The 15000-nt window shown below is 45.2% G+C and overlaps 1 protein-coding gene across 1 annotated transcript in view; it reads right to left on the reverse strand.

The window, feature by feature from the left end:
• The window catches only part of hcn4 (hyperpolarization activated cyclic nucleotide-gated potassium channel 4), a gene marked incomplete at both ends in the record, with an annotated part of 75250 nt that overhangs the window by 38189 nt on the left and 22061 nt on the right, over positions 1 to 15000 (reverse strand). Inside the window, 2 exons of the mRNA XM_079998035.1 lie at positions 1096 to 1257; positions 13774 to 14197. Of these exons, the coding sequence (XP_079854161.1) occupies positions 1096 to 1257; positions 13774 to 14197 (586 nt within the window). The remainder of the gene's footprint in view (positions 1 to 1095; positions 1258 to 13773; positions 14198 to 15000) is intronic.

Genomic DNA, 15000 nt, shown 5'->3' on the forward strand with positions numbered 1-15000 from the left:
AGCCATACCAGCCCTAGCTCCGCCTAGTAATAATAATAAAAAAAAAACAGCTTCTTTTATTCCCCCACCTGGCAATAGAAAAACACCAACGGACACAAGGAGCTGTCCGTCAGTGGGAAGTTCTGCCCGTGGGGCTTTAACTAATTCAGAAATATATATTTGTTTCTGTATCACACTGAGGCTCATTCTTCTAAGCAATGGAACTAATTAGACAGTGTTTACTGAGGGAAACAGAACCACCCCCGTTCCGATGCCAACGAGAGGGTGCGACGCCGCTCACGCGGGGTTTTAAACCGAGTGGCGTGTCCTCTTCAGGGCCTTACCACGTGGCTGCAATGGGGTCGCTGGTGCTGTAAGTGAGACCTGTTCACTGCACGTATGTGGAGGTCACGTGAAGAGCGTTTGCGGCGGAACGAGAGCTCAGGCCCCCCCCCCCCCCCCCATAACGATTATTAGTGGAAGCTGAATGTCTGTCCTATGGAATCACCTTGTGTGTCACCTTGTGTGCTGAAAATTAAGTTATTTCAAAAGCAAAAGACAGACTGTGAAAGAACGAATGTGTAAATGAGACTAACATTGTTACGAATAGAGGGCTGATGGTTGAGATTTAAATGGTTTAAGTCTTAAATGCTATCACTGATAAAAAATAAGGACAGATTATCAGACAAAAGTCCTATTAATCCTTTTATAATCTGAAAATGGTAGAAGAATAAATTGTGTATATATACACTATTTATATAAATATCTATATAAAATGCATATATAAAAATCGGCAGATTACTTAATTCATAGCCTCAACGTTTCTCTTCATTCACAGTAGAGAAAAAGCTAGAGTGGACGATGTAAATGATCGAAATAAGCGATCAGAAAATTGAATGAATAAATGTATGGGTATGAATCAGAGGGGAAAGAAAATAGTTAACTTGAGGCATGGAACGCACGGATACGCAAGGCAATCTTACCTACTATATAACGCCTGGGGTACAAATAACATTGACTGAAGGTCAGGCTAAGACAGGGCCAGGGTCTGATTCAAAGGAGAACACTTGGCGTGGACGGGGGTGTGGCGGTAACATGTGTGGGGGTAACACTTACCACCATCTTGTTTTTCGACACCCAGCAATCGGCGGGAAAGTCCTGCAGCATGGGCACCAGGAACTGCAGGCAGCCGTCCCAGTGGCACAGCAGCAGCATCATTCCGATCAGGTTGACTATCCTCACCATGGCACTGGCCAGGTCATAGGTCATGTGGAAGATCTGCAAGGCGGCAGATTGAGAAAACAGGGCGATGGGTTAGGGAAATGTAATTGAAACTCCTCCGCCGTGGGGTGCGATAAACAACCCGACGGAAGGACCTATTGGTCTTGTTTTTTTTTTGTTTTTTTTTTTTGTTTTTTTTTACCAGTAAAGCTCAGGTCAAGCACTGGATTTAGAAAACAGGACTCACTCACTACTAATGTACTGTAGTACCTGTGGCCTCACAGCAGTCCACAGCACTTTTTTTCGATACTCAACACACAGTTTCATACTCCCATCAGGGGTTTAATGCAACTTGTGGGGGACAAATCCACAATCTGTCCTCAGTGCAACAACACAGTGGCACAGCATTAAAAATAGTGCTGGCCAACAGCATATCTATCAATAAAACCAAATGTAATTTTTTTCAAATAACTCCTGGAATTTGCAAAGTCCAATCATGCATTATATTGGCTTTGCCTTAAATGTGGAGTGATATTTTCATTGAGTGCAGGTCGTGGATTTGTCCCCCTTTACTTGCATTGAACTCCTGACTGGCGGATGGAGCGGTCCTGCAGCGGTCCTGCAGCGGTCCTGCAGCGGTCCTGCAGCGGTCCTGCAGCGGTCCTGCAGCGGTCCTGCAGCGGTCCAGCCTTTTCTGCAAACTGGGCGTGCCCAGTTTGCAGAAAAGTTTGTGGAAAATGAACCCCACCTGTGTACTACATGAGCAGTGAGCCTAAATCAGAGATAAACTCGATCAAGTTGGAAATCCGAACTATTATCTTAAACGCCGCAGCGTGACACATAAAACGGAGCAGGGCCAGTGATTGCAGGGCAGCTTTTTTTTCCCAGAGTGGTCCCGGGGGGCCGGCAGCCTGGGACCAGAGCTTTGCCCTCCTCTGCCACTGAATCACTCCTTATCAGCCACTTAGCCAACTGCATTAATGGTACAAGGATGAAGGTGGCCATGCTCCTGCGGTGAGCGTGTACAAGCTTGGTTAGTTAATCCTAATAATAAATACACTCGTGAGGCACTACAGCATGGCTGGGTTGGTGCAGACTTTAATGGCCTCAACCATTCCGAGACCCATAATCCTATTGTAGGCCACGGTGTGCACTGTTAACTGGCCGTCTCCTTATTAAAATCCACTCAGCGCTGTTTAAGGGCTTATGACTGAGGGGGATACAGTTTCCCATCTCCAAACTATTCCTGAGCGAGTGAGGGAGGAGGATAAGAATAAAAGGAGGAGGAGGTGGCAGAGGTGGAGGGTGGAGAGGGTGAAGCACTTAATCAGTGTCTCACCGACAGTCCGCGGGGAACGTCATGGTCCAGAACTTAACTGAACTGAACTTAAGTGACTTTGAAAGCCCTCGGCCTGTTCATCTGTCCGTTTGTTGTTTCCATGTGAACGCGTGCAAACGTGCGTTACATTTTTTGGGCGTCTGTGCTGACGTCAAAACGTGCGTGCGCGCACGTGTGTGTGTGTGTGTGTGTGTGTGTGTGTGCGTGTATGTGTGTGCGTGTGTGTGTGTGCAAGAAGAGGACGTCAGGGACCAGTGCAGTGTTTGTCCTGGACAGTGTGGGAGCTGCTGCACCATCCCATCACATCAGTTTGTCATCAGACTAACACGAAGCCAGAGGTTTGTCCGGGACGATGCACTCGGGCGGGGAACAGAGCCGGGCTCCCCCAGCCATCTGATACGGCTCGCACTCCTCCCCCAGCCCCCCCCACGCTCTCTCTCTTTTTCTCTCTCTTATCTCTCACAATAAGTCTCCCTAACACCAACTGTCTTCCTCTCTTCAATTCCCCTCTTGCGTCTCCAGATACTTGTTCAGGGGTGTACAGTAGCCTTGAGTCCCTTCTCATCTGCCGAAGAGAATCAACATTAAATTTTCGAATCCGCCTTTTTTTTCCGACATTGGTTTGTTTTTGGCAAGCCATTTTTCCTTCAAAGCCAGTCGTACAATTTCTCATGTAAACGATGGTATCTGTTGACGAATGCTCTGGTCTGATGTTGGTTTTCCAATCAGAATTGAAATGGCATTATATAACGTAAAAATGTGTGAAAATAACTGTTGCTGAATAATAAATACATAATTGATTGGCCACAATATATGGGTGTATTTGTACAAAAATGTGGTGGAGCAGAACAGAAGGAGAGCAAAATATTAAAACATACATTCAAAAAATACAATTAATAGCACATTAGGGTTTGTGAAATAAATAAACACGGTGCCACGGTGCCTCAATTAAAAATTTGAATAAATTTGCATTTTTACACTAAATTTTTCATGTTAATAGCATACAAATATTCCAACGGCCCTCCGGCTGTTTGCAGAAAGAAACTGAATGAAATTTCAAGCTGAAACTCTCAATAAGACAGCTTCTTACATTTTGATACAGCAGTCAAGCATTCTATTTCATGAGCATGAGCATTTTAAATCTGTACAGGATTTTCTTTTTTACTAAATCGGCTACTTGTCTGTCCAAACTTTCCTAAACCAAGGCACAAAGATAGGGAATTATTTCCTTAAGATGTCTCAAACCAGAATTAGCTGCGCTGGTTTATTTTTTTGGTTCTAAGCGTGAAAGGCGGACCCCGCCACCAACAATGGAATGGGCATATACAGTAGAGGAGCGCATACAAATACACACAAATACAGTTCATTTCAAAGTGCCAACTAAAACAGTATGAAATATGAGATTTCTTTGAACAAAATAATAATAGGATAACATTTTCTGTCCGTTACCATCTATCTAAAAGGGGATGTTCTCCACCTGCTCCAGCTCCACAGTGTGTGTGCTGACACAAGCCCCTGAACCTTTATTGCTGTGCAGGGTGGGGAGCCAAAAGGGCTGGTCGGGGGTAATGCCATGAAAATCTCCAGTTTGGATTCCAGAAGCTTTAAAGTATGCTACTGTACTCTGCAGAGAAAGGTGATTCCCTTATCGACCTCCGCAGTTCACGCTCATTTGAAATGAAAATCTGCCGAGCAACAGTGGAGTTTCCCATTTTCCGCATTAAACGAGAGAAGAGCGGATGGCTCGTGGGGTAATTATGGGATCATCGTTTTGATGCAAAAGAACGAGACCCCACGGTTTCTCTCCAATTCTCCAGTTGTCCCTCTCTCTCTCTCTTCCTCCCCAGAAACCCGCTTAACATGGTAGTAGCGGCACCACAACTCTATTTCAAGCAGCAAAAAATAATATACCTGTGCACCTGAGCATGTGTACACACGCACGCATGCATGCATGCACCCACGCACCCACGCACGCACGCACACACACACACACACAACGCAGACAGACGTGCACTCGTAGGTGTTACACAAAGCCAAAATCGCAAACAGGCAACCTCCACACGCGAGGGCAAACACCATTTGAGAGTATGACGTTTTACATTAGGGATGATGGATTACCGGCCTCCTTCATCTAATTGATGGGGACAGACAATGAGTCTGGCCGCATTACCATCAGAGTAAACAAGAGAACTTTGATTGATGAGGGCACGGAGACACAACCCCACAGCGTCCGCGGGGCTCAGCGCCGCTCGTGCTACCCTCACGAGGAGGCGTCCGTTACCTTTTTACATCCATCAAACACACGGGGTCACATCAAGTAAGTCACAGCGGCTCTGTTATTTCGCTAATCCATGGGCTGCAATTTAGGAGTCCGCTTCCTCAAAGTAAGCGCTCTGAGTGGTGCCACGAGATCGGATTGACCGTTTCCAGACCAGCCACAGTCTAAAAGCCGCCCAATCCACCGAAAAACCAGCCCAACGCCGTAAAACGAGAGTGAATGGCTGAAATGTTCCCGATACACGCGGTGCTTCCTATGGCAACCCAATCTGGCAACCCTGGCTCTGACACTGGCTACTGGCGAGAGACATGTAGAGGACATAGAGGAGCACATGCGTAATCTAAATACATTGAATGGCCGTTTCTTACAAAGTGCCAGCTAAAATAAAGTACAAAATATGGAATTTTTTAACCGAATAATCTTACGGATTACCACTTTAAAGGTACATGTTTAATTAAAAACAGATGGATTGGGAATCGAGATGCTACTGTTGCTTCTTGCTAATACCGCAATTTATAGTCCAATTACAAATAGAAATAAAATCAAGCATGATGATTATTACAATAATAATCTTTTGAAAAACTTTCCAAGAGGGGGAAGTCATCGCATGGAGCCGGGGAAGCCATTCAACTGATCACCTTGAAAACACAAACTACTTTGTAGAAACAATTAGTTCCAGACACAAATTATTTATAGAAACGAGCTAAACACGGGCAACGATTCTGCTGGTAGAATAGCGCAGGAAGCCATGGCGGCCAGACAGGAAGGGAGTGGTTTTGTGCAGCTGCTGACTTATCACAAACAGATGGAGCGAGGAGATTGTGCTGCAGGTGAGAGAGTGGACGCATATGTTCCTCTGCCCAGACCCCGGCATCTGGCATTAGCTGCCCATACCGTTAATGATGATGAATGTTTGACATAAGAAATCGGCAGATCACCCTGGGAAGAAAAAAAAGAAAAACTAAAAAAAAACTATTCTTCGCTTGTGGGGTTTTTTTTGTTTGTTTTATTTATTTTTTGCCAATACCAATACCAATTTGCCGACTTCACCTCAACACACGCGATGAAACCTGGTTTCGCTGGGAACCGAGTTGATTCTTTGTGTTTTGTCATTTGGTGAAAATGTTTGATTGTGTGATTATGTATTTGCTATAAGGATGCTTTTATACAGCATTAAGGAAAAAGATTAAATTGTTTTCATGCATTGTTGTTGTGAATGCAATCAGCAGAAACTGAAATCAATGCATCACTGATTCAGCTACCCATTGATAACAAATTAAAGATATTATTTCATAGATGCCCAGTGGATGCACACGTACACATGCGCAATATGAATGCAGACTATACTGTATATACTAGGTACAAATATATTTCAATGTAAATCTGGTAGAAATGAGAGCTGGCTTTACGTCGTCTATTGTGGTAAGTGTTATATCATGAGCCTTCTTGTTTTTTTCGACGGCAATAATAATCCAATTTAAGTTCATAAACCATTTGGTTCCGCTCGCGTTTCAAAAAAAACAGTGCTGCACGACGGCAGATTGCGGGTCCGGGGGTTTGCTTCCCTACTGTAAAGGACCTGAGCCGAGTGTTCTGCTCCTGCGCGCCGCCACAGTGGACGGAGCACAAGTGGAGAATGAGAAGTAAGGTTTAGAGTGGACCACAGGGAACACCCTTCAATCATCTGTCTAAACAGGCCTGTAGGGCTTGGATCACAAACACACCCCACTCTTTCTCAGCTTCTTACAGAGACATGCCAATGGGTTTATGCAGGATTACACAATACTATGTGATTTCTCTCTCTTTTTTTTTTTTTTTTTTCGTCGGAACTCACAGCGGGTTTTCATATCACACAAGGCACATTCAGACTGCCGGCGACCTGTCACAGTTACTGGCAAGCCTCATTGTGCACTCAATAATACCCCATTAAAGCTATTCTTCCAGCCTTTCTTATCTCTGAACGCGCAGTCCTTGGCTAAGGTATTGGGTCAGTGAGTGGAGGACTGATTATTTGATTTAGCCTATTTATATATTTTGTGCAAATTTACTGCCTGGAAATGAAAGACCGAAAACAACCTCCGCCGCCTCAAAGGAGTACTAGGCGGCCTATTAGAGCAGATGGGCGGGCGGACGTTCTGAGGCATCAGACTGCTTTTGCCCTTATTGTGCAGAGAGAGCTGAGTAGTAAAGCCATCTGCCATCAATCTTAAGGGAAAATAATGATATCGGAAGTCAAATACCAAAGTTTCCTTTAATATTATAGGTTCCCAATACTAATAGAGATTGTCTGGCGCTGTGCTATATATGTACTGTATATATATACTGTATACATTTTAAAGATTCTGATCATTCCATCATCTCCCAATGATTGAAAAAATAGCACAAATGGTAGGGCAATATCACTCCTGCCTGAAAACGCTTTACTTTTGTCACCCGTTGCACTCTTACACATGCATTCTTAAACACATACACACTACATTCACCTTTTTCTTAATTTTTGGGGGTTTTCAGAGAGTTTCTCTCTAGAATGCATTGGCTACTGATGCCCACATTAGCTAGTTGGACGAGACAGCACGGTGATGCTGCAGGCATCAGGCATGATAAGAAGGAATCCTTAGAGCTTAGTCATTAGCGCATCACTTCGGATCTGATTTAATAACAGGCTGACTAATCTCATCCAAGTCACTGTTTCGTCAACAGGAGGCAGCTCCAATGAGGAGGATATCCGGCCAAGGTCTTATTTTTATCCCAATGAAATGTGAGAACAAGGGGAGGCCCGGGTTGACAAGATGGGGACAGGGGAGACACCACAGCAGCACCCACTGTCACTGGGAAGCCCAGTGAGATTGTTGGAACCGAAATTGGGGGTAAAATATAATATTGTTTATAATGACAAATCAAATTTCAGTTCTGCAAATAGTTGTACACATTCACACTGTGTGTGTGTGTGTATGTGTGCGTGTGCGTGCGTGCGTGTGTGTGTGGGTGCGTGTGTGTGTGTGTGTGTGTGTGTGTGTGTGTGTGTGTCTGTGTGTGTGTGTGTGTGTGTGTGTGTGTGTGTGTGTGTGTGTGTGTGTGTGTGTATGTGTGTGTGTTTCTATGAGTGCGTGTGTGTGTGTGGGTGGATCCCCTGAGTAAAACTAAAATATACAGGAATAATGGGTTTTCTGAGGTTAAGGCCTTTGCTGAAAGACACTTTGTTGACCTTGTGCCTAAAAACCAACATGATTAACCTTCGGCTTTCAACCATTCCCCCCCATAACCCTTGACAGAAGGTGAAGTAAGAACGAATGAACCATTCATTGCATGGAGTGAGCGCCCAAGGGCCCTCCCAATTAGGGGGGCCCCAAAACAGAAATGCCGCCCCCGTCCCCGTGCCTTGCAGTTGTTCTGAAATGCTGTCATGGAAGAAACGGTCTGCAGGCCGTTATGATTTCTCCAAACAAAATTTGTCGGTCATTTGTTTCATTGATTCTGTAGGTCATTTGTTGTTTTTTCTTAAGGGGTCGGACAATTCACACATTGAAACGTACGTTTTCAAAGTATTCATCTGACAGCTCCGAAGAGCCATTGGTCTCAAAAACAATTATTTAATTATCAAGGGGAACAGTCTCCGAATTCATCACAGAACACGTAAAACGTGGACATACTGCATCAGCAAAAAGGCTCAGTGGTCGAAGCTGGGAAAGACAGACAATTAACAGGACAGTGGATGAATGCCTCAATTACAGCCTCCAGTAATGACCACAGAATTGAATCAGCTCCTTCGTGACCCAGTCTCAAGGAAAACGACATGTTGTCTGATTCACAAAGCTGGAACGGCCATAGGGGCGGCCGTTCGGAAACGGTTTCCATCCAACGACAGATGACCTGGTGTAAGGAGCGCACGACCTGAAAAACACTTCGTCAGAGATTGTGGACATTTTTGAAATTCCACTTAATTGCGACAAATGAATAACGGAAATGATCTCTTGTGGTCTTGTGATCAATGACCTTGTTGTAAGATCAAAATTGCAAGGCTGTACCAATTCATCGGTCCAGAACACCAACCCCTGTGTTCATCGCGCCGAGATCAAGTTTCACGCTGAAAGTGAGAACTGACGGTTCACCGCGGCGATGTGCCGCAGGACATTTTTAATTGTGAAAAAGTGTGCCGTGAAAGAAAAACAGTTAGGAAGCACTGCCATAAACCCATAATGTCCGTTGCCAACTGTTACACATGGGGAACCCCTAATGGTATCTGGTATTTGGTATTTGGTTCAATATTTGCTCTGCATGGTTGTGGAACAGCCAAGGACTACGAGGTTGTTTCTCAAAGCCAGGTGAACACTACGGCGCAGACGCCGTTCCATCATTATCTTCCTGAATTCAGGGATGGTAGAGTCCCGATAGGCGCTGCTTCAACAAATTTAAGAGAGAGTTTCAACGCCATCCCCAACCACCCGATCTGAACACGTCGAAGAGCGCCGTCCCTAAAAGACGCGCAGCCCTTTCTTGTTGAAAAATGGTGCAATATCCATCCACACGCGGTTCATTATTCCAGGAAGGACAGGTAGCCATTCTGAAACGGAGGCCCCGCTCCTTATCAGGCCCACGATGATAATACATAACAAGGCTTTTCTGTTATTTTGTCCACCTCCTGTACGTGCACGTGCATGCGGGTGTGAGGATGTGCGCCTGTAAAATTATAACCAAGACGGATAAAAGGAATGTCACTAGGTCTGCACGCCGGCACAGATGGGTCAGCGTGTGCCCTTTACTTAAACATTCATTAGACTTTGAGATTCAAAAGGCTCCTCAAAATGAAGCCGCTGCTGTTTGCAAATGTAAATAGTTGGTCTCAGGTTTATTTTTATCCGTTCTTAAATATAATGTTTCTTTCATTGGAGGTGTTTTTCCAATCTTTTTCAGTCGAGTGTCCCTTTAAAGACACACATCATTTTAATGATTCACTGACTTGTAATATGGAGAACGGCAACGCTTCCATTCCCACCCACCTTCCAGAACGCCTGTTCTTGTGCTATGTAACTTCCGGGTTTTGGTACAAAACGGCGGGAAAAGTGTGTTACCCTTTATGGCACTACGGCACTTCTTTGATGTTTGGCTCAAGGTTTCCGTTATCTGGTAATTGCCGTGGTTCCTGGTAAAAATTAAATAAATATGTATATAAATTACAAACTTGCCCGTCAAAATGTTCGATAATAATGCTCATACAAAACGTAGCCGCTCCACTTCCCCAACGGCGCGGATGCCCGGTACCGGCGACTCGGCCAGCGCCACGAGGTTTGCTTCGCCCTCTGACTTGCCCGTGTGAGCCGATCTGTCAGGCCAAGCACATCTGGTACCAACACTGGTAACCTAGATGTACATTATATTTGCGTTTGTAACAATTTGCGTTATTGAAACAGGACCGATGGACGTTCAAATTTGTCCGGTAAAATTAATTATCTTCAGACACCGGAGTTTGTGCTGAAACTGCAGGGGCGCCAAATCCCAAATACCAATTACCAAAAACAACATAGTGCTGCTTTAATTGTAAGGGCATCACAGGCCTCCAGCTCCGGACAAATAATTTTCATGCATTTTGGGCAAAGCAAATAGCACAATCAGTGGCATTGTGTGAAGCCGTAAGCGCTGCATGTCACATGGCACCAAAGATCACAGACGATCTATCTCTCCATCTTCGGAAAAGAGTGAATAATTAGACATCCTCTACACTGGCCTTGGTCGAGGGCACGCATCCATCTGCGTTTATCTCTAAGATACAGACTCTAAGTCGTGTGCATATGCGACTACTACAGAATCATAACTGTAGGTGAGTAAAAACGCAGAACTATTCAAACAAATTTAATAACTGTACAGCATGGAGGGAAAAAGGTGCGGACGGACGTGTTGTTGTCAATTGGAAAAGTCAAAATGTCAGTCAGGTGTTGAGCTCTTGGTGACAAGTTATTTTGCGATGACAGATGACATTTCTGCGGGGTAGCCTCTGGAGTGCTCCTGCACTGAGGCAAAGCTGGCCTTTCACTCTGCCTGCCTAACCAGCACTCATCAACATGGCTGACACATATGCGCACGCACGCACGCACGCACGCACACACACACACACACACACACACACACACACACACACACACACACACACGCATGCGCTCGCATGCACGGACACACACACACAGATAAATGTTCCACAAACACACAGATGCTCACACACACACATACACACAAACACACACACACACACACACACACACACACACACACACACACACACACACACACACACACACACAACCATGCAACTTGTAAATGGCAGCTGGCTCGATGACTGCTGCAATTTTGGTATTGTCTCCCCTGTTTTGGCTGTAGGTGCTGAAGTCTGAGCCGCCGTGTCCTGAAGTGTCCTTGAATATTTTTTGTGACATGAATATTTTATTTGTAAATAAACTATTACCGCTGATCCTTCCTGCCTCACTTTGGATTATCTTCATTTCCTTCCTGATTCATTTCATTTTTTATGCTCTATTGCCAATTTTTTTTCCTCCTCCTCACCAACCGTACCCCCGCCCCCCTCTCCTCGTCCTGTCTTTACCTGAGTTCGAAAGACCGACCCGTGTGAGGCCGTCGTCAGCGCGCTAACCCTTTTCAGATAAAGACCGAGCCCCACCGAGTGTCTCGATCGCTCCCTTTCGGTTGCAGCTCGGGCAGCAGTGGGCATGCGTCAGTGCCGGCGCTGTCTGGGGGGGATTTTCCTCCAGTGATTAATTTGAACCTCTCCTCCCTCTGAAATGGCATCACAGAGACCCTGCGTGATTAAGCGCTGCCGCACTTGTGCACCGGAGCTTTTCTCCCTCGACGGTCTGCCGGCGGACTCGAGTATTTCAAAAGCAAAGCTCCTTCCCCCCGGATGCCCGCGGGCAGATCAAGTGATGTGTTTCAGATTTATTAGCAATCAGGCTGCTATTCATTCAAGGCTAACTGCCGCGATCGTCCACGCAGAGTCGAGCATTCGGCCGAACACGCCCATCAAGCCGCTTGGTATTTCGAAAACACCGGGAGAATTCGCCGTTCCCAGGGATCAATGGTGTCATTAGTCGGCCTTCTCATCACAATACTGTGTGCGCGATATAAAATTAGGGAACAATTCCACACGGAAAAGATCATTTATTGTGGCACGCTGACCCTGAACAATCCAGTTTATATCGGTTGACATGAAACAAAGGCCCTCCACGACAGACAGGGCAGAGCCGAGGGTCTGATTTACTAAATTGTTTGTAGATTATCCACAATCCTATCAAAAAGTCATTTGTCTTGTATTTAATCATAATTAAATAATGGTTTCCTTTTGAATGCTTTTATGAATGGCTTCCCAATCGATGGATCAATGAGGTCACCAAGAGTCATGTAAAATGGTTACCATGACAACAAATTCTCATATCTTTTATTTTTTGGATCTAAAAGGGGTCAGGGTAACTCACAGAAGGAATGTGTGTTTTTTTTCTTTTGTTTGTTTTTTCGTGTTTGTTTTTTTCCAGTACTAGACTATCAAAGTAAAACCAGACTTTGATCAGAAATAATAACAAATATTATTTCAACAATCTCAGGAACACCTCAGCCAACCGGAGGGAAATATGGACCTCTTTTCGGTCCTCTATATGGCCATGTGCTAGGTGCTAAAAAAGCATATTATGAACGCATTTGGTGCTTGCTTTTCAACATAATTTTCACAATATGTTGTTCTGAGACAAGCAGCATCCCAGCGTTGCAAGAATTACTTGTAGTAAAATGAGCCGTGTCATTGATACCTGCATGCATTACACCTGTAGGTGTATATTAGAGATTGATTGTGCAAGCGAGCTGTTAAGACATGACCAAACTGTCAGCCACGCTTGCTTGTTTGCCCACAGGTAAGGAGTAGTAACACTTCAAAGATTGTTGCTTTGATCCCTCGCGCTAGCGCCCGGCGAGGTTTTTTTTTTGCACCTAAGCTATTAGCAACTGAAGGAGTGCTGGCACCACATCTATATTATAAGGAGCCCCTGGCCTCAAATCCGTTAATGCTCCTCGTGTGGTGGTGCAAAAGCCCCGCGCTGTGACGTGCAGGAACTATATCCCGAGAAATGCTTCGACCATCGAGTCTGCAAAGGGACAAAGTTACCTTGCGTGAACCGGCAAAGATGTTTACGTGGAGGACGGGTCTTTAGTCTTAAGCACAGTCCTCCAGTTGGGTGTCTACTCATTCGTTTCACACAAAACGTCTCATGCTTTGAATTGCTCTTCTCACTTCTAGGACTGTGCGGGAAGAGCCGGTGAGGGCTACCGGAACACTTGCAGTTGTTTCTGCAATTATAATCATGCTTGCATTGCAGGAAATCCACTTTGCTTTTGGTGGGGCTCATTGCTAGAACCCAACAGGCAAACACAGAGAAATGCTAATCAACAACTCGGCTTCATCAGCTCATCGGTACAGAGGAGAGCCTCTCCACGTCTCGGTCATGACTATAATCAGAGCTAGCCTCCACACATGTTTCCAGGGGGAGGAGGATAGGTGAAGACTACATGAGCACTGCTACGGTACCTCCCCATGATGGGAACAGGGGGAGAGAGGTCCCATTTATTTGACTTTATCAGCACATCAGCACAGTCTCACAATTGCCAATCAATGTCATCGTTGTGGGAGGCTTTCTGTGGTATGCTCTCTCACTCTCTCTCTCTCTCTCTCTCTCTCTCTCTCTCTCTATACAATGGCATGCCATTCATCTTACACCAGCACAGAAAGGTCAAACATCATGCACGGCTCAGGATGATGCACAACTAAAACATGAACTCACAACATTCAGTTAACGGTTTCTCAGGTTGTCTTCTCCCTCTCTCTCTCTCTCTCTCTCTCTCTCTCTCTCTCTCTCTCTCTCTCTCTCTCTCTCTCTCTCTCTCGCTCTCTCTCTCACGCCCCTACCTCTTCCCACTGATGGATGTAGCGGATGAGCCTGGACAGGCGGAGGAGCCGCAGCAAGCTGAGGATCTTGGTGAAGCGCACGATGCGCAGGGCGCGCGCCGTCTTGTAGAAGTCCGAGTCGATGCGGGTCTCCACGATGAGGAAGATGTAGTCCACCGGGATGGAGGAGATGAAGTCCACCACAAACCAGCTCCTCAGGTACTTGATCTTGATCTGCTGCGGGTCCAGGATGATCTCGGTGTTGTCCTCCTTGACGATACCCGTCCTGAAGTTGAGCACCAGGTCCATGAGGAAGAAAGTGTCCGAGACCACGTTGAAGACGATCCAGGGCGGTGTGTGCTCGTCCTTGAAGAAGGTGATGCCCACGGGGATGATGATGAGGTTGCCCACCATCAGCAGCAGCATGGTCAGATCCCAGTAGAACCTTGGGGGAAGGGAATGGTTTGGGTTAAAGAAGGAAGGGCTTTAAGGAGCTAAACACAGTCCTCCTGACTATACGAGGCAACATGTGCTGGCATTGTCAAGTTGTCAAGTTTAGCTTACCCCATGAACTCACTCACCCACCCACGAAATCTAAAGGAGATCGGGGAAATATTTTATTCTGTTTATTTTAGACGATACATTTTCGAGATTATACACCATATCCCATTTATCTATAGACTGTACTCGCCCGCTCGCCTTTCTGGAGCACATATTTCGATAATGTTGAACCAAAGGAAAGAAGCACAGGTTTAAGGTTAAAACAACACTTTTAATCCAATTATGGAAAGGAAAATGAAGTAAAAGCTGAATTTCGATTTCTGCAATTATCACAGGATAAGAGAGCCTGATAAAAATATATTGGTCAAACTGTTATTTTCGTAATTAGCAGCAAAGAACACAAAATAATTCATCAAAGAATTTGCGACAGAGCAGAGCCGATTAAATTGCATCCAACTGGATATGCACATGAATATTATTATTTGGGGTAGGTTATATTTTCAGGAGCAAAAAATGACCTTTATGAAGAAAAAATATCTTTATGAACACGCCCACATACACATAACCATGAACACACACACACACGCGCGCTTACAGACCAAGCCTATACAATTATGCAATTATCCTCTATACAGTGGATCTGCGCCTATAGGTTCCTCTAACAATCCTGTGCTGTTCCTGTGTTGTTGTGCTGGGGAGTACTCCTGTCGCGGTTCAGACCCTGTTTGCTGGTTACATAATAATGTC

Source organism: Zeus faber (assembly GCF_960531495.2).
Source record: "Zeus faber genome assembly, chromosome: 3".
Classification (NCBI taxonomy): Eukaryota; Metazoa; Chordata; class Actinopteri; order Zeiformes; family Zeidae; genus Zeus; species Zeus faber.